Source organism: Vidua macroura, chromosome 3 (genome assembly GCF_024509145.1).
Source record: "Vidua macroura isolate BioBank_ID:100142 chromosome 3, ASM2450914v1, whole genome shotgun sequence".
NCBI classification, from domain to species: Eukaryota; Metazoa; Chordata; class Aves; order Passeriformes; family Viduidae; genus Vidua; species Vidua macroura.
The window spans coordinates 83,841,443-83,862,763 of NC_071573.1; the positions used below are offsets into that span (position 1 = coordinate 83,841,443).

The following is a 21,321-nucleotide window of genomic DNA, read 5'->3' on the forward strand; positions in this document are numbered from 1 at the left end:
ATCATGTTAGCCAGTGTTCACCTGAGTTACTTGATCTGAACAGCCACTTGGTATCTAATTCCATACAGGAATTTTTGTTTTTTTAAAGGGTATAACAAGTAATCTGTTACTAAGGCTAAGCTGCTGACTATTTTGTACTAAAACTTAAATTTGGAACCCAAATGATGTGATTTTCACTATGTGCCAAGGTCTTTTTAATCAATAATCCAGAGGTGAAAATATTCAAAAAAGCAGAGCTAACCCTAAGATATTATGTCAAGAGAAGGTAATCCCTGTACCTCTGCCTAAGACAGGAAGCATGCTGGAGGCAGACTTCACTGTCATTTTTCCTCCCACTATTAACTCCCTTTGGTGCTGTTACACCAAGGGAGATACCAGTTCTGAGCCCAAGAAAGTACCTAGAATTTAACTAGAGAAGATACACAGGTGTAGCTGACATATTTCACTGCTTTTTAAAACAATTGTTTTTTAAACAACAGCTACATGTAATTTCTAAGCCAATTTTAAAAATTCCTGAAAAAATAGTGTGTTTCATTAGGACCTTTATGTCATTATTAACCACACCCTAAATTCAGATTTTTAAAAATCCCCATACAGACTTTTTGTGTAAAACACAATTATCACATTTTGGATTAGAAAGCAAAATATGCCTGAAGGAAAATGTCAGCAAGCAGATGAACACCTTTAAATTACTGTGTGTAGACACTGTTTTGTAAACTCCTTCAGCAGGAGTTACTGTCATTCGACAGTGTTGCTAAGCAATTCCTAAATGGAAGGAAAAAAACTTCGTAGTGAATATCCATGAAATAAAAGCAAAATTTTGCTGTTGCCAAAAAAAAAAAAAGATAATTCGTTAATGTTCTGCCTGAAACACTAAATGAGAAGTGATATACACAGTATTTAATAAAGTGTTAGTGTCCAGCAAAAGACATCATTTTGGAAGATTTGTTTTTTCATGTCTTGTACCTCATGCTCTAAGGCAAATCATTCCATACCAATCTATACTACAACTCACTAGAAAAACATCCCTATTGCTTTATTGTTTTATATGTGATGCTGTACTGGGTTTATGTGGCAAGATTTTGGTAGCAGTGGGGAGCTGCAGAGGATCAGAGGGCCTCACCTCTATGCCTGGGAAAACCACAGAGCAGATCCTCCTATAAGACAGGTCAAGGCACATACAAGGCAAGAAGATGACCCAAAGCATAGCTTTAGTCAGCACAGCTTAACTAAGGGCAAATCATGCCTGACCAGTCTGGTGGCCTTCTGTGATGAAGTAACAGCAATGGTTGACAAGGAAAGACTGACACACATGCCATCTACCTACACTTCTGTAAGGCCTTTAATATGGTTCCAAATGATGTCCTTATCTCCAAATTGGAAAGACATGGATGGACTATTTAGTGGGTAAGGAAATGGCTGGATGGATGCAGCCAGCGAACTACAGCCAATGTCCAGGTGGCAGCTGGTGATAAGTGGTGTCTCTCAAGTCTCTCCTGACTCTTGGGATGGGTGCTCTTCCATGTCTTCATCAATGACATGATGAGATCAAGTGCAGCCTCAGCAAGTTGGTAGATGACACCAAGCTGAGTGGTGCTGCTGAAACAGAAGGACATGATACCATCCAGGGGGACCTGGACAAATACGAGAAGTGGGCGTTCCCTTGAAATCTAACAAGCCCAAGAGCAAGGTGCTGCACCTGAGTTGGGGCAATCCCAGACATGAGTACAGACGGGGAGAAGACATCACTGAGAGGAGCCCTCTGGAGAATACTTGGGTGTTCTTACGGATGAAAAGCCGGATATGAGCCGACAGCGCTCACAGCGCCCAGAAGGCCAATTGTATCATTTACACAAAAAGCTGAGTGGCCGACAAGTTGAGGGAGATGACTCTGCCCTCATAAGACCCCACCTGGAGGGCTGCATCCTGCTCTGAGGTCCTCAGTTTAAGAAAGACATGGATCTGTTGGAGTGGGTCCTGAGGAGGACCACAAAGATGATCAGAGGGTAATCATCTACACATCATTTACACAGATCTCTCCCACAAAGACCCGCTGAGAGAGCTGTGATTGTTCAGCATGGAGGCGGCTTTGAAAGACCTTACTGCAGTCTTGCAGTACCTTAAGTGCCTTATAAAAAGGAGAGAGAGAGATTTTTGTATGGACAGTGTCAGGACAAGGGGCAATGGCTTTAAACTGAAAGAGGGCAGGTTGGATTAAATGTATTACAAAGAAATACTTTGCTGGGAGGGTGGTGAGGCACTGGAACAGGTTGCCCAGAGAGGCTGTGAATGCCCTACCCCTGCAAGTGTTCAAGGCCAGGCTGGATGAGGCCCTGAGCAACCTGATCTAGTCAATGGTATCCCTGTCCACAGAAAGGGCGCTGGAACTAGATGCTCTTTAAGATCACTTTCACACCTAACCGTTGTATGATTCTCTATCAACTCACTAAAGAAGCCAGATGCACTGACTGTCCACACAAAGATCAACTTTTCTAGGAAAGTAACCTTTTCATATATATCACTGGTTTGCCAGAATAACTCCCTACCACCCCCCAGAATACAATAGCAGAGACCTCAAGGTTTCTATTACACACATAGAAACTTTTGTAAGTCTTTCATCTGCTGAAATCTCATCTATTTCTGTGTGTACAAGAACCATCCTAAACACACAATCTAGATCAAACAAAGGTTAGGTTCAGGACCCAGATGCTTTTTAAGGAAGACCTGAAGTTTACATTCTTTTTCCCCAGTTACTGGTAAAGAAACACTACAAGCCTCATCTTACAAATGCTTACATCATCACAACTGCAACCAACTTATCAGATACTGCAGCGCTCACACAGAAAATGTAAATTAATTTAAATGTACTCAGAATCATTGCCTTCATCCAGACTCATATTTAAATAAATGAAAAGCTTTCTAATCTGTTGCTCATTTAGAGTCATCAGATATATTGTTAAGAGGGTACAAGTACTCATAAAACTTTGACACAGAAATATTCTTTGGTTTACTTTCCCCATTGCTTCATTATTCTTCCAGACAGACTTCTATGCAAAACAGCTTTTATCTTCCAGCTTTGATACCATCAGCTCTACTGTATCAACTGTGTAACCACAGTAAGGTTGCATTTTCACAGTCTGAAGGAGAACTACCTGAAGAATTTTACAGGCCCCTCACTCTTCCTAAGAGTTGCAGATTATTGCTCCTGTCCTCTACCCTTTATATGTCAGCACTGAGAGAAAAGCTAGGGAAGGAAACTAATTCAGGCAAGAACCCCTTGAGCAGCAGGGGAGGGGAAAAGTTATTTTTCAACCAGATCAGGTCCCTCCTCCTGTTCAACCACGCTAACACAGTGCAGCTGTGACAGTACAGCAGCAGTAAGGTCACCCAGGAACTGAAACTATCGTAAGTGCTATGAATACCAAGGAAATTTCCATGGAATTGTAGCCTAATCTACATTTTTAGGTATAGATTTAAAGATCTAGTGCTTAAAAGATGCTTTACCTTTCCACTCCCTAAATTAGCTGCAGAGACAAAAAAAAAAAAAACAGTCAAAAGCACCTCCAGTAACAGGCAGTAATCTTAACCTGATAGTAGCTGAGATATTGCATGAAGCAGTTTAATAATGAAGTTCTATGATAGCAATGTAATGGATATCAAGCACAGACATTCCTTTGCACGTGAAGGGAATTCAATCTCTTAGCTGGATAACAAAAACACCCACACCCTTCCAAGAACTTCATGTCCACAGAAAATAAATTATAAATACACAGCATTCATTTGTAGACAAAAGTGTTCATGCTCCTGAAAAGCAGAAGCGTTTATGAAAGTTCCATACTTTAAAGATGGAAATCATTTGTATATTCTGGTAAATGACTGGGTTTTTTCAGGATTTGCAAGCACACTGGGCTGCTTACATTGCAGGTTATTGCACTGATGATAGGACTGAAGAACACAGAACTGCCTCAGTTCATTTGCTGAACTGTTCAACATTTTTTAAGTATTAACAAGGAGTAACAGAGGAGGATGAAAGGACAGAGCTTTGAAGTATGTTAAAAATTTTCTTTGTGATGCCTTTGAAAGTTTATCTGGTTAGATAGCAGTGATGGACACAATGGACAGCTAATGCTTCTTCACCTATTCTACTGATTCTCTCAACAGAGGTGTAGAGGTATCTACCCCACCCAAGGATGCTGCCCTCATGACAGCATCAGAAAACAATGCAGTACTTCAAGAGGCCTTCTTTGTCTACACCAGCAGCAAAAGGAATGCTAGAGAAAATCGTGGGCATTTTCTGCTCAATGAGACAGAAATCTAATGATGAAAGACATGAAAAAAAACATTAAGGACATGATCCATTTTTTGTCATCCCAGATTTCACTAAGTTCTGTCTTCTGATCATACAGTTCCTCACCTCTATCAGGAATATCTGTGGGAATGCATTATCACCCATTGTCAAGAAAGACATGATTAAGGAACACAAGCCAGTTGTACCCAAAGACTGGAAAAACATCATTGCCCTTCAAGAAGGGCAACAAGGATGATCCGGTGAACGGCAGGGTAGTCTGCAAAAGACAGAACTTACTCTTTACTACGTGTGTGCTCAAGAGCAGACCACACTGACCTGAGAGGCAATAGAGACTGGACAAATCCCCAAGCAACCTGCACTAACTGGGTCTGGCTTGAACAGGATGTTCCAACCCATCTGAATCCAGCCAGCTGGCAAGTAAAACCAGTGACTATTCACAGGTACAAAGCATCTCCTAAAGCAACTGCATTCCCATCACAAAAACTTCCAGAAGGAAGTATGTCAGTCACTTTTCTTCTTTTCCCTCTCTGAGTAAGTTGGACTACCACTCAAACCTTCCACACAAGTAAAATAATTTGAGTAACATCAAAAGCAGGAGCCAACAATAAACCAGGAAAAAAGGAGAAACAAACAAAAAAGTCATTTTTTCATCTCTAGCATTATGATTTTTTACTTACCTAAAACCTCTATTGCTAGACTTGGAGATATACCAAAAATTCAGAAATTAGGAACAAAGTTTTGTTGTTTTTAAGGAAAGTTAAGTCTAAGAGAGGTATATTCCTATTTTATAGATAAAAATAGAGGACAAAAGGTGAGATAAAAATAGAGGATAAAAGGTGAGATGAGCCTAAGAACCATTTCTCAACTGCCAATTCACTCTCAAAATATGAAAAAAAATATATAAAGCAAACAAGCCATTTTGAGGAAGATGACAGTTGAACAAGAATTCCAGAATACAATTTCTGTGGCAAATCAGTATATTACATTAATCATAGATGATCTCAAATTCTAAACACTGTAATAGTTTTAGAAGATGAGCAAAACACTGCAGGAAACCTTATAGTATATTATGCATGTGATTTGCACACTTTGTTATGCACCATGGGATCCATCTTCACAAAAAACCTAAGCTTGTGCAACTGAGAATACAGCAGCACTAAACAAATGGCAATCTATTTTTAGAAAGTGCTGAAAGGCAGTTACATGCAGAGTAAGATTAATAACCTAGCCAAACTACCTGGAAATTAGGCAACTGACACTTCGAGAAGGTTTCCATGTTTGCTGCAGAAATTGGAACATCAGGTTGAAATAAAGCACTATATCTACATGCCAAGAGGAAGAAGAAGAAAAAAAGAATTTGTACTATTTAATACTTCTGATTTTATCCTGTAAAGTTTCATAGATGATGTCGGATAGATACTATCCCCTTTATAAAAACATACAGAAATCAAAAGTTCAGAAAGGTTCCACAATCTCTGCAAGATCTTAACTTGCATATGCAGGACAGAAGAATCACAGAATGGTTTCAGTTGGAAGGGACCTTAAAAATCATCTATTTCCAGCTCTGCTGCCATGAGTCTGGAGGGAGACAGTCAACTAGACCAGGTTGCTCAGAGCCCCATCCAGCCTGGCCCTGAACACTTGCACAAGAAATGTTTCTTCCGTAAGAAGAAACTCTAAATGTAATTGAATTAGAAAAAAGGAGCAAGACACCTCTTCGATGTTGTCAATTGTTCAAAATCCACATGAAATGGACTGCAAAGAAAGCATACAAAGAAAATGCTCAACAAACTCAAAAAACTCAAAATTTGGTCACATGAAAAAAGCACATTTAAGAAAAAACTTGAGTAGGGAAAGGAAGATGAAAGAGTTTGTTAAACTATGTGGCAAGAAAAATATTTGCATTTGCCTTTCTGTAAAGGCTAAATACCTGGAGTTTTCTCCAATTCTTAGAGACACTAGCAAACTTTCATATCCACACACAGCAGCAGTCAGCTGAGCTGGATTTCTAATATGGCTGAAAAGGAATAGACTAGCTCCACCAACACTTCTCCCCACCTCGAGGATGAGTTTTCTGTCGATTCAATTCTCCCAGCCAACCTGCCACGAAGCCAGTGAAGTGCCAGTGTTGACTGCAGCACAGCTGGAGCACACTGTCTTTGGGAGGGGCAGCAGCTCTGTCCCGCTGAGCAGCACCAGCACACCAGCAGTGGGCCTGGCTGTGTTCTCAACTGCAGGCACAATTCCCTGCGTGGCCATACAGCATGGCCCCATACACAGGGTCTTGCTATGACTCTGCAAATCCACGTACAGTTAATATCTATGCACGTTATGTCTCTTAAAAAAAAAAAATCAGAGAAATTCAACACAAATACAGGCAACAGCCTTCTGCTCAGACTAGATACATTATGTACTTTAACTCCCTTTACAATTAGCAATCATCAATGCAGCAAGGAGTGAAGTAATGCAACTAGACTACTGCATTAAGATGACAGAAATCTTTGTAATGGAAGTACCAAACTTCTCCAGACCTATCAGCAATGAGTTTAAGCAGCACTGACGACTGATAACTCTGTCACAGTATACTAACATCCACTAAGCAGGCTTTATTTTTTAAAAAGCTAAAAAATTACTTTAACATCCCATGAAAAACAAACATTTTCTCAGTAACTACTCATAAAAGCAACAAGAATGAAGATGCGCTATCAACTCATTTTTAATAAAATAATACATGCCACCTTGCTAATTGAACCTAGTTATAAAACTACTTTTCAAGAAACAGCACTCCAAAGACAGCTAAAGCAAAACACCGAACTTGTTAAGTGACCATCCTGCAAACAGAGTTTCAGCCACTTCTATGCAAATGTGAAACTCCTGCTTACCTTGATCTGTAAGTTCTTTCTATCACAGGGCACAGAGTCTTTTTTCCACCTAAGGAGCAGTGCCTTTTCCATCTAATAGGCTTTGCTACACGACAAAGAACTTTTTACTTTATCAATGACAGATAGTTTTTTGTGGCATTTGTCAAGTAAAGATTCAACTTTAACAACACACTTGCCTTATGGCAGAGCTCTAAAATCTCCATTGAAGTTTTACTGTCCCAGGGCCAGATACATGCAATCACAATGACCTGGGCCAGCGTAGTCCCAAAGTTCACTTTTGAAAGTTTATTCCCAGTTGTAAAGGATCCTTAAATTGTCTCTTAAACAGTAAGCCTTGGTGGAAATAAAATTACAACAAACTCTAGTAATTGTTTCTAGAAGTGGGCCTCAGAAATTACAAAGGCAATTTTAAATATGAAACCTAACATCCACTGCATAGTTCAAATTCTCATCTAATGGACTCCTGAATAATCTTTCTGTTAGACTGTCGTATTAAATTCTGTCATCAGCAGGATACTCATATTTTGCTAAATGAGCCATAAAAATTGTACATGTCAAACAAATACAACATTATATCCTATGACATTAATAAAAATACATCACTAGAATGAATTTTAGTACAAATGAAACAATTGTATGACATTTAATAAAAACATGCTCATAAAATAAATATTTTGCAGCTGTTTCTTACAGACATAAATTTCTAAGATTACATATTATTAATCTTGTCATAGAGTAATATGTTTTACCTCACCAGCAGAGTATTATTGGTATTTTTCATTCCTTAAACATTGTTGTGGCAAGTCTTATAATAAAAATAAACAAACAACAAAATCTCACAGTGATATGAGCAGGGAGACTTTGCTCCAGCTCCTATGGTCTGAAAACGAACAAATAAAAAAACAGGAGGGCTTAACACAGAGCTTTGAATCATCACTGCTCTTTTCTATAATCACTCAAGATTAACTCAAAGAAAGATACTGCAAAGTCTTTCACTCCAAATTCTTCTTTCATAGGAATTACTGGGACACACATGCAGAAATGTTTCCTTGCCTCATGCAGTGCTTACATCGTTTGTCTGTTAACAAAAACTTTTTGAAGGCCTGCTGACCAACCTGGCAAGAAATAACCACAGCCTGTTAATTTACTCCCTCCAGTCTCCAGCCTTCACCATAACCTTATTCTTCACAGAAGATAACCTGCTATTTAAAATAATTGTGTCTCCTTGGGCAGAATAAAACTGCTCTTACGCTAAAATACCTATTACAAAGTTTAAGCCATGCATAACACCTTAGCCTGACTGAACAGATCACCAGGCAGAGATGGAACAGGAAACGTCCTATTCTTCTCTCACACGTAGAGAGAGGCTGTATGCTCTCCCCCATCCAAGCCATTGTCCTACATCTACTAGTTACCCTTCAATGAGCAAATGCAACAGAAGTTTGGCAAAGTGCCAACCTGGCAAGACAGAACAGAGCAAGTTCAATCTCTCTGGCAAGAAAGTGGTTAAGTCTCCAGGGTGGTGGAGAGTACATGCAGCTCTGCTTCCAAATTGGAGTCGCACCCACTAACATGACATTCAGACACCAATTCTGACATAATTACAGCTTAAGGTCATCTTAACCCGAAAATATTAGGCATTAGGCATGCTAGGCTGCTGAACATGGAAACAGGAACAGTGCCTTTCAGAACAGTCAAGTTAAGAGAATTACATTTGTCCTTTTTCCCCAAACCCAGATTTGTCCCCAGTATCTCTACAATATCCTCCACCACAACACCTCCATTTTTGTTTGGTTTCTCAGCCTCCTGCAGCATCTTAAGCTATCCTGCACACTCTTCCACTCCTTTCTTTGCAACACACACAGATGAAGGTATAAGCTGTCCTGTGCCCCAAGCCCTCACTGTCCTGACCCTGACTGCTCAGCCACTAAAGGAACTAACACCAGTGAGCAGCAAACTGAACCACGCCCAGGCAACACTGAAACCATCGCTTCAGGGACACTAATTTTGACTTCCCTGCCTAATGGAGTGAAATTTCACAGAACTTCTGTATTTTTACCTGTTAGGTAAAAAAGTAAAAAAAATTTACCTTTACAACTCTGTAAATAAGAGGGTTTTAAATTTAGGAAAAATAAAAGTTACACTACCATGTTTGTTTCTTGTAAGAAAGCACTAGCCAAGGACACTGAGGGTGGTAAGGCACTTGCAGAGGTTGCCCAAGGGAGTTGTGGATGCGCCAACTCTGGGAGTGTTCAAGGCTAGGTTAGATGGGGCCTTGAGCAATCTGGTCTAGTGGAAGGTGTCCCTGCCTATGGCAGGGGGTTGGAAATAGGTGATCCTGTTACTGGAAGGAAGGAGACAAAATTATTAAATTACTAAAAAACCTTCATATTCTTACAAAGCAGTATTTAAAAGTGGCAAGTTCAGTGGCTATTCTCATATTATAGGATCTGCTACAACACAAAACACCTGATACTCCTCAATTATGAGACAAAGCTAAAACTATAGACTAGGTGAAGTCTGATACTGCACCAAAATCCATGTACAGTCTTCCAGAAACAACAGTAATAAAAGCCAAAGTTGTTGTTGAAACCATTAAAATAAATAATCTATTTTGTTTTATCCTTGTACATAAAAGAAGGGAAAGAATTAAATATCTAAATACGCTCATATCTGTGCAAGCATGACATCTGCTAACTGTTGGTTTAATGCTTGCTATCCCACCACATATTAATGTTACTACTTTTGTTATTACTATTACTTTTTTTCTTTATAGTTACATAAAGAAGAGTGTAAGGATCTCTTTTAGGAACATTCTCATTTAACAATTTTTTTTTTTTCCCACTAAAACCCACTGGAAATTCTGCACTTTTTCTGAGGAAAGAGTAGCATTTTACTACCAAATCCAAGAGCCAGAAAATAATGGATGAGGCATCCCAAACAAGACAGTTACTTGTTACAGAAGCTTCTATGTCCCACTTTGAGAAAACTTATAGAGCAGCAGTTACTTAGGAAAAACTACCAAATACTAAATGCCTCCACAATGAAAACCAAAAAATTGTGCACAGATCCTTTACACTTCAGAAAGCTCACGACAAGCCTGGGCTCCTAGAATCCTGTCTCAAAATTAAGGAGGTGATGATGTGGAAGAGGACTGGTACACAGGCTTTTACCTTAGAATGTGTTCCCAAGCCTACTGCAACATATGTTATAGAGGAGTAATAGATAAATTAGGTTTATTTTTAGTATCTTTCTACATACTTTAAGAAGCACCCTGTCTTTCCTAATATTTCATGCCACCTATCACCCAAGTTAGTCTGGCATATATAGGAAAAAAGACAGTAAGAAATGTTTTCAATTTGACATTGTTGAGAAATAGTTCTCAACAAGTGAGTTTCATTCATGGAAAATAACCTGTTACTCAAGTCAGAAGGTTTCCTATTCTCAAAACCACTGGACAGGACAGCTGAACATTCTTCAAGTCTAACAAGATACATGTGCAGTGCTGGAAAAAAAATTCCAAATGGGCCAAAGGACTGGGATATATAAACAAGATATGAAAGTCACAAACTTCACACTTTTTCATTAAAAAAAAACACTCCCAAGAAAAACAGAAGAAACAGAAGCTGTCTGGACATTGATGGGACAGATGTAAACCAGAGAAGAATACAATAGAATAAAGCAGGAGTTCATATAGACAAAGAAGATCAATGATACCTGAAACAACTCTTCCCCACATTTTCAAGCTAATCACAGTCTCCATCAGATCACAAACAAAGCGCCAGAGACTTATTAGAGAGAATTACAACAATTAATAATTAAATTTCACTGTTAAGAAAAAAATAAAGAGAAGAGTCTTGCAGGTAGAAAAGTCTGGCAGGTAGAAATGTTTCAAGTGTTCTACCTGAATATAAATGCCACCCTACCCTCCTAATTTCTCTTATTCCAGTCAGAGATTTCTCAGCATGATTAAAAACAGAAACAAAAGGAGAGAAGAGGCTTACCACCACTTCAAAAAGTAGGTCTGTAACTCTACACTAATAGACAAAAGCTGCATGTTTCTGTACTGTTGTGGTGTGTTTTTGCTTTAAATTTTTGTTTGCCCCCTGTTCCCTTCCCTAATCCCTCCTCTCCCCAGTTGTCAATCTTCCCAAGCCCATCCTTAACCTTCTCCCTTCCAAGTTATCAATCCTCCCCATCCCTGCCCCTTTTTCCAGAACTCTCCCTGTCAATCCTCCTTGTCCCAACCGCTCCTTCCAGAGTGTTCCCAGTCTATTTTGTTGTGGACACCCTACTTGTTACTTTGTGTTATTCCACTCCCCAATTTCCTCTAATAGATTTACAATATTTTCGTCCCACCTTAGACCCCTCCCCAGCCTTAGGCTCATTGGTTAATGTTCCCACACCCCTCCGCCTAAGCTACAGCATAAAATCTCCTGTTCATCCCCCCCAGTCTGGTCTTGGGGCTCCATCTTGTCCATCTGATAAATGCTCTCTGGTTTACCCGTGTCGTCTTCATCTGTCCCTGCGCCGAAGCTGCCGATAACTGGGATTGCAGAGCTCGCAGGGGGACGGTCGCGCCCCTGCTTTCACCGGCCAGCATGCCGCCGATGGCGCGCTGCAACACTGTACCACCCCAGAATCTCAGCCACCCTTACAAAAATACATAAATCTACAACTCTTGCTTTGGTGATAACAATTCTTTACATGTGAACTGAAAGAACAAAGCAGTCTTCTGGAGTCCTCTCGCAGACAACTGTGAAGTTTATACTACTGCTGCTAACAGGTAGACCACATCGTTTTGTTTACTGTTATTACGAAACCTGTAGCCAAGAAATAGGAATGAAAGTTGAGCAAATTCCTGCCACGACTGCACTGAAATATCTCAACAGCTCTAAAGCTAGGGACTGGCAATATTCCTTAGAAAGGAGATCCTCAAAAAGAAAATTCAATACTGGTTCTCAGCATCACTACTGCAACCACCAGGAGACTGAAATAAATAATAGGAAGGAATACATTTCTCCCTTCTTCTGGAAAATATTTTTAAGTTTACCTATTATTTACTGCATAAATATAGGCAAATTTCAAATTTCATGTTGGAAAAGAGAAATTACAATTTCCTTGCAATTCAGTAATAGTGAAGGAGTCCGAAAACAAGAGTTCCTGCAATTTTTCTGCAAGGTAATGATCAACACTACTCTCCATTCCCGCATGTTTAACATGCCTCCTGCCTTAACTCCAAATGAGTTTGCCTACCATTCTTTATATTTTAGATGTGACTATCAATTAAAAAACACAAGAACTGCTGCAGACACAAATTTCTAATCACTAAACTTCTCCTCCTCCACATCAGGGAAGAATTCCCATGTAAGAGAAATACTTTGTTAGTGCAAATTTCTGCATGTTTGGCTCATAACTTTGAAACATCACTTGAAAAAAGCAAATTCTGAACAGTTTTACTAATTTCAATTGCATCTAGATTAAATAACAAAAATAGAGTACTTTCCACACTTGTAACAGTCCTGGCACCTCAAGTGAAATAATCATGCAGGCCCTGTATATCCACACATATGTGATCAACTATTATCACTGCTTCAGAATGATAACAAATGAAGCTTTAAAAAAGAGTCCATTATAGCCCTAGGGATCTTTTTCACATTTCCATTAAACAGTCTATCTAATACAGCATTAAAAATTTTGCACATTAGATACACAAAACCGGACAAAAAACATGAATCACTATGAATCACTATGTTCAAGAATGGTATTACCAGAAAGGCAACAAATCAATCATTCAAGGAACACCCTTCCAGAAAGACCATTTTGTTTTTACTGGAGAATAGAATAATAAAAATGTTAAGAGGAAGCACTTTAACAGTAGAATGACAGACATATTTCTTTCCAGTAACATCTGTTACACTAAATGAAAGAAAAGCAGTATCTCACCAGACACGTGGAATCAAAACTAAAATTCTGAACAACTGTCATACTGAAAAGTAATTTATTTCACTTAACTGTACATTTATCTTAAGTCTGACTGGTAATCAACATAAGCAAGACAGCACCAGAAATGTTTGTGCACATGTATGTATACACGCACACAAAGGTACGTATTTAACCAGCACAGTGTCCCTTAGAGTGAGTTTAACTGGTAATAGAGCTAACATCCATTTCACCCAGACTTCGTCTATTGTGCACATTTAAGGCAGGAACGGACAGAGAAGTCCCGCCCCTCCCCTTTGCCGGGCTTTGAGAAAACACCTCTGAAAACATTAAGTAAACAATTTTTGGTTGTTGCTTACACAGCCTTCAAAGGACTCCATTAAATATACACACTCAGGCAAGTTATAGATACAGCTCTAGCCTCATGTATCAATGATCATCATCTGGCAATAGAAGTTGCCATAACTCCTACTCTGCACACTTCAATCCCCTTTTTTGTCCCCACTGTACTTGTTTCACAAATCTGACACTCTCCGGCTTGCCTAGCCTTACGGCAATGGTGTTTCTAACATCATTAGCTTGATCTAATATGCTACCTTTCCAGACTGCAGATCGCCAAAAACTCATGTATAAAAACATATTTATAGATATTCTATGACTGTACTTTTTCTATAAATATCCCTAATAAGTACCTATCAAATAACATCTGAAAGCCTTTTCCCTTTGCTTCAAATCAGTACAGATTTTACCAGCTCTTACTAAATCTGCCCAAGTATGACTGTCCCATTTGGACTTGGGCCACCCCCATAAATTTTTTGTCACCACTGTCTACACTAGATTTTCTTCACATGTGGCTGCACTCTTAGGATTTCTATCACATCATCAGTCCTAAAATGAACGTGTCCCCAAACAATGGGGAAACACAAAACCAGCTGATAACTCAGTTCACCCATCATGGAACACTGAAGCTCCAAATGGAGATGCTATCTGGTGCTGTGTTGGTCCTGCTGTTGGAAAGAGAATTCATAAGCAAAAGAAGTGTGGATATTGCATATGAAATGCGTATTCTCTTAGCCACCTGACCAGCCAGCAAGTACTCAAGGTGCACACAGAAGACAGTAACTAGTCATCACCTTGACACTTTTAGCTTTCTGCACAAACCTCACCATAGTCTGTGGAGACTTCGGGGAAAAAATGGAGTGTCTGCATTTCACCACCAAATCCTTTAAAGGTGTAAGGGAGGCAACATGACAGCTGTTATTAACCAGAGTTTCTGAACATCAAAATTCCAGATTAATTATTCAAAACAACAAGCAGTATTTTGTTCATGCAGTACATCTATTCCAGAATATATTGTAATAAAAAGCCAATATCCAACACCCTGCAGCAAGAGAAAATCTGCAAGAGGTTACATTCTATGCAATACAGGTACTGCAAATCTCCCATGCTAAACTTATCCCTGACTTGGAAAACTCTGCTTAGGACGAGTACTTAATTCCATTAATTTTTCTTTGTTATCATCATGATAATTTGGCAGAATTTACCAGACTACTAGTCTTTGCCATCAAGACATGTGCTTATATAGCAATTTTGCAAGACTACAATAGTAAATTTTTTGATGTATCAATGAAACCGTAAAGATTCAACAGTTAAAAAATATCCCAATTTCAGGAGGCTTTTTGCATTATAATTAAAAGCTTTATAGTGACAAACAAAAAAAAACCCTCAAGACACCAAAACCGTGAAACAAAAAAAAAAAAAAAAAAAAAAAAAAAAAAAAAAAAAAGCTTTACAAACGCAAAAGGTTTCTTTCAAATCCAGGTAATAAGGTTCATCATCCCCTTCGTATCATAATTATAGCATTACCCCCCCTCGCAAAATTAAACTCAGTCCCAAACCTTTACAGGAGCCTTTTAGGAGCAGACGAAGACTCATTTTATGGTGGGGCCAAAGAATACGGGCTAGGCCGGGGCCTGGGAGCGGACTGAGGGCAGGGCAATGCAGCCCCGGCCTCCCCTCTCACCCAGCGCTAACCCTGCCCGCCGCCCGCCGAGCCACGGCTCGGTCCCGCCGCTGCACCAAGCCCGGGCTGCTCTCGGCGCTGCCCCGACAAAGGAAAGAAACACCGCACTCCCAACGTCTCGGAACAGTAAAAGAAAGAAAGGACGAAAAAAGAAAAATGAACCAAATCGCCCTCACTAAGCCCTCTCTCAAAAGCAGGTCTCTTTTCACCAGACCTAACCACGGCAGCCACCCTTCCCCCACCACGAAGCCACCTCTCATTGTCGTCGCACCCAAAGGGGACCCATAACCCCCACCCCCCACCCCATATGAACTCACACGCCCGCCTCCCCCACTCCCCAGTTTGTGCCGTGCCCCTTCAGTGGTCGCCAGACGGGAAAAGCAGCTCGCGGGCCACATTTCCCTCCTCGCAGCCTTGCACGCACCTTCCAGAAACAAGCTGTCTCTGCAGCCGCCGCCGCCGCCACCGGCCATCTTCCCGCTGCCGCGCAGCGCTCCCTCACTCCATCGCCCAGCGCGGCGGCGGGGCCCGGCCCTTCCCCCGGCCTGCCCGCCCCCACTGCGGAAGGCTGGGTGGCTGACCCGCAACGGCGGCACTACTGCCGAGGCCCGGCCCTCTCCCGCTGCCGGGCCGCGCTGCCTTCCGGCCCCCGCGCAGGAGGAAGCGGCGGCAGCACGCCCGCTCCTCCCTCAGCGCGCCCGCCGCCGGCAGCCGCGAGCGGCCGCAGCCGGGCCCGTTGGCGCCCGTCGGGGCGGGCGGGCCTGGCCGGGACTCGCCGCACGCGCCGCCGAGAGCGCGGGAGGGCGAGGGCACGGAGCGCGCCGCCGCCCCTCTCCTCCCTGAACGGCGCTGGCCTGCCCGACCTGCGGCCCGCTCGCCGCGGGAGCCGCCGGCTTTCCCGGCCCCGGGACGATAAAATGGCCGCGCTGCGCCCCGCAATACCTCGGGCTCTCCCGCTCCCTCCTCCATCAGCCTGGAGGCAGCAGCTTTTGGGAGACGAGGAGGTGGCTGGGATAAAATGAATGAAGTGAGAGGAGTGCGGGAGCTCATGGCGGAGCGCTGGGGCCCGCCGGCCTCTCACCTCGCTCAAGCTCGGGGAAAAGTTCTTCACAAGATTCAAAGATGCCTTTTAATCTTAAAATTTTCTGTGGCCTGATCATATTCAAATCCGAAAGTTGCGTTTTGCAAAATGTACAGCGTTGCTACGCCAACCAAAGTGAAATTGCAAGTCATGGCCTCAGGTACATTTGACTTTTAGCATGTATGATTTTACATTTTAAGAAGCTTTCCCGTGAAGCCGAAGTACAAAAAAAACCATGCATCCTTTAAAAGCTAAAGGATAATTTATAGCAGTCTATAGCTAGGGAAAGTCAGATACTCCTTTATTCGATAGGTTTTTCAGTCTGGGATTCTATTTACTCCCCCTCCCCCCCATAGTTTTACTGCAGATTTGGGGAATTATAATGTCTGAGGTACCTGGTTCCCAACATTTCTTATCCCTGAAAAGTGAGCTTCCAAAAATGCTTGAACCGAAGACTTTTTTGTAGACGGAAATCCTAAATTAGGTAAATTAAAGCACCTAATGCATATGAAGATTAAAGGTTAGAAAGAGGAAAATTGTTTTCCGTTAAGTCTTCAAGGTATGTGGTATTTTTGCTCCCGAATGCACCTAGTGTGTTTAAAACACTTCTGAGAGTGTTCAGTTTTTACGCAATCGGGAGGCAAAATGCCGTCTGGAAGACAACAGGAGATGTCAGACTGCTCCCCAAGTGCTACGTCACACCACCAGAGCTAGCAAGTACTTAGAAAGAATCCCAAAAGCTGCAACACTGCTGGCAAATCTACAAATGTCAGTCTTCAAACTCTCCTTAAAAAAAAAAAGAAGGCTTCCTGAAAGAGAGATCACAAACTATCCTTGTTTCATTAGTAATGAGATTAACAGGAAACAATTAGGAGAAATTGGTCCCAGCTAATTACAGAGAAACCAGAAAATCATCTGTTCAATAGAAATCTAATACTTAAAAAAATTTGAGAATCCAATTTTCAAAAATACCATCTTGTATCTCAGAGGGGCATTGTCCAGCTAGAGGATTTACTGCTGAGGTTGCAGCATTAATCCACAAAAACAAGTTCTTATTGACAGTTGAGACTAGACTGATCCAGGTCTACACAATTCTACACAATTTTTTAAAAACTAAGGATTTAGAGTTATGAATTATTTGAATAAATGTTTAATGCACAGTAGTGGATTCATTGATCAAGGTATCAAATACAGCTTCAGAGTTTTAGTATAGATTAAAATACCCTTTTAAAGTAGAAAGGATAAAGGAATAAGATATCAGTGTTAATCTAGATGCATGGTTGATTTTGGACTTTTTGATTGATAATTTAACATATACTTTTTTTATGGAAAAGACCTGCCCAGAATGACATCTCATTGCACTGTTCTTTTTTCCTTTATTTGGAAGCTCTTTAAGGATGCAAGAGGATAGACTATAGTCAAAACTCTTACTAATTAAACTTTTATTAGTAGTCTGTTCTCAGCTTTAGTGTGGTTTGTTTTTTCATTTAAGAAGTCTTTGTGAGGGAATGCAATACTGAGAGCACTCAAGTCTTACAAAATCTTTTCAGATCCTCTTAGCTTTGCCTGGAACCAGAAGATTTTCTACATGTAACAGAATGAACAATGAGAAAGTTAGTGTTCTTCATGCTGAGGGAAATCTTACAGAATTTACTGAGTTTTCTTTCTCTCTGAAGGAAGAATTCAATTGTGTTCACAGGGATGACATGCATCAGGTCATTGCTTCCTGGCCTTTAGCATGCCCTAGAAGTTGCCCAGTCCCACTGTGGGTAGTTAACAGTCACAGGAGAGTGTAAGATCCAGAATTTACAAACACTTGCCTGTGCACAGCTCTGTTGGTACAACTCTGTAGGATAGAAACCTGATTACTGCATTAAGAAGTGATGAAGAATTTTGTCTCACCTTAGAAATCTATTTTTTCTCTTTCTTCCCACAATGAAAAAGTTATTATTAATGAATGTGGTTTAGATGATTCAGTACTGAAAATTACTTTACAGAAACTGAAAAGTTTTTTTTTTTTCTTTGTATTTTTTATTCTTTCCAGATACTTTGTGTTTCCTCTGTTTTTGTAAGGTTAGCCAAGAAAATGGGGGTAGCTATTCCCTAAAAACACTAATTCCTTGCTTAAGGAATAAAATGGAATTGGGATCACAGTTTTACAGCTTCTGTTGTGGTAATGTACATTACATTGTTTTCTGTACTGCTATATAAATTGAATATAGACGTTTAAGGTAATTTATAGGCACCTTGAATATTTTTTTTGTTATTTACAACCCATGAACTTTCTCAATAGATTATAAATAACTTATTTAACAGTCCTATCTTTCAGGAAGTAAGTGTTCTGGGGTGAAGTTAATTTTCACTGCTGTTCGTTGTTGTTCTTAGAACAGTTTCTTGAACATATTAATGAAACACAGTCTGTGTTCTCAGTTTTAGAAAAGTAACTGTCTTGTTGCTGTCCTCATGACCTGCTGCCTAACTTTTTTCCTTGGCATTTTCAAAGCAAAATCAGATTTATTTCTTGCACTCCGATATCTTGTTCTTTTCATTAAAGTTATTGCTTTAATTTTAGGGTTCCTCTCATATTATTCCAGCATAGCTGGCATACTGTAGATAGCTCTTCAGGAATGTTCCCAAAGGGGAGAGTACTATTCATCTGTGTGCTAGGACTCACAGTGATACATCAGGATGTGGAAAAGCTTTTTTGTTTAACTGTGGAATCAAAGATAGAGTGTCAAGTAGGTAGTAATTAACTAAGAACTGCTTAAGATCATTGAGATTTTGTCTAAACTATTTTCCTAATTCCTTCCTTGAAGGAGACCTGTTTTTTGAATCTCACCAACTTACCTCAAAACTCAACATTGTGCTGTTGCAAAGTTATCATAATAAACAATTACCTCTTAGGTTTTCTGCTACTGTTGTAAACATTTTGAAATTTAAAATGGCCATTATTCATTTAGGTATCTTTTGCATTTGGTCATTACTGCATGAGAACTATTCAAAGAAAAACAGTTTTGCTTTAAATCTGCAAGTTCTCTTACTGGACAGTGAGATAAAGCAACTGTGTTGGGCTAAAAAACAATGACTAATTAAGCATTAAAGTGAGTTTTGTAGATATAAAAGAGTGATTGAGGCATATGTCAACATTGTTATCTACAACACAGCATTAGACATTACTTTTGGAAATAAAAATTTCTTTTTGTAGGGCTGGGCTACATTTGGGAGGTCATTTTTTATAGAGAAAAAAACTTAGAGAATTTGTTGCACAGTCCAGAACCATTACATCATTTACATCTCTTAAATAGAAAAATAATTATGATCAATGAGGAAAAAGAAAATGTTATAAAAGAGAACGATTTCAAATATATGCATGAAATGATGCTATAGAAGAAATAGCCAGTTATAAATCAAAAATAAAATATTCCATCGGAAGAATAGGGGATAATCTTTCATATCTTAATTATTTCCTAGTGATGTCCATAAGGTAAATGTACATTAAATCTTTGATGCAAAGGTTTATCTTTAATTAACAAAAGACTAAAATGTTGATAGTTTTCTAAGTGTTAAAAGGGGAGCATATAAAAGGCTCAAGAAAAATATTAGATTTAAGATACAGAGAATATACTTCCCAGTGTATATTCAAAATGTCTAACTCAGCTTATCATAAGTTTCCTGTAGCAACAATGTTGTTAATCTGAAATAAACTTTCATTTCTTTCTAGTATTTTTAAGGTGATGGTTTAAGGGAAATATGGTTTTGCCTACAGACTGATGAAATACATTTCTTGATTGCATTTCAACTTCAAGATTAGGCAACAGCATAAATTTTTTTCTTGTCTTTCAATGTAACACTTTCATTATTTTTTTCTGATAAGAGCAGAAATTCTAACTGATTTAAAGAAGGAAAAATAGAAAATGTTTCATTTTTCATCCTAAATAGTATGGCATAACCACAATGTAGTCTTTCATCTACTAACAAAAAAAATCTACGTAATAAAATGCTAAAATCAAAGACTATGCAGTGAGAAAAATAAAATAATAGATTTTTTTATTACAATGAAAGTTAAGCATAAATAATAAAAGGACAGCAAGACTCAGACCATTACTTAAGGCATGTCAGGCATCCAAAAACATCCAGCATGCAAAATATACATTTATGCACAGGGTAAGATACTGTCTCTCTAATCTCTTGCTTTTCAAATCAGTGGGAAATATGTCTAAAGTCAACTTCCAAAGTATGTTTAAACACATTGAATAGATACTGAAACTTCTTTTGTATGAAGTTTTACAGAAGTCATTCTCATGATTACACGTGGAGAGAAATACAGGTTCTTAATAGCTAGCTGGCAGAACTTGCAGATGTCCTTCCTTTAAAATGATCTCACCATTAGAAAGAGAAAGTGTTTTGTAGCTGATATCCTTGGAGATCCTTTGTCAACACCATTAGCTTTAAGAACTTTCTTACTAGAGATAGCTTATTTAAACAAATGCATGTAATAAATAGAATATATCTAATTGATTAATAGACTATATCTAATTGATATTGTTTCAGCAGGCTCACACCCCTTAAGGAGTATCACCTTTTCCCTGCCGGTTTCATTAGATGCCTATGTGTCTAGAGTTGTAAGAATACTTGTGCCTCAAAGCAATAAAGGCAATATTTTTGCAAAAGTTGTTACATTGTTTCATATGGGATACTTCTGTATATATTAGACTCATGTTTCTAAAAATAAGCTACACCAAGGGCTGGTAAAATGGCAAATACTATTCTGCACACATACAAGCAAAAATACATTCCAAAGCACAGAAAGGTGAAATTTCTGTACCTATGAATATGACCCATGCAGTTGTAGCAATCATAATGAAAGCAGAGGTGAAAAAAATCACAGCATCCTCAATTTGCATGACTTATTCCCTTATTGCTCATGCTGCTGGTGAAGACATCAAGTTTGTTCCTTGTAAATTCTGCTTCTAATCAGAAGAGCTTCTGAAACCTCTTTCTTAATGTATATAGGAGTTCAGAGGTCTGGGCTGGGAAGATGGATGTGCTTCTGTCAGTGCACTGTACTGGTTTAAGTTCTGTA

The 21,321-nt window shown here is 39.5% G+C and overlaps 1 protein-coding gene across 3 annotated transcripts in view; it reads right to left on the minus strand.

Annotated features, from left to right (window-relative positions):
- SENP6 (SUMO specific peptidase 6) overlaps positions 1–15,786 on the minus strand; it is a 73,380-nt gene extending 57,594 nt beyond the window's left edge. For all 3 annotated transcript variants that reach the window (XM_053973763.1, XM_053973762.1, XM_053973764.1), the window contains exon 1: positions 15,582–15,786. In XM_053973763.1, coding sequence (XP_053829738.1) covers positions 15,582–15,630 — 49 coding nt within the window. In that variant the 5' untranslated portion in view covers positions 15,631–15,786. The remainder of the gene's footprint in view (positions 1–15,581) is intronic.
- Between the last annotated feature and the right edge of the window lie 5,535 nt (positions 15,787–21,321).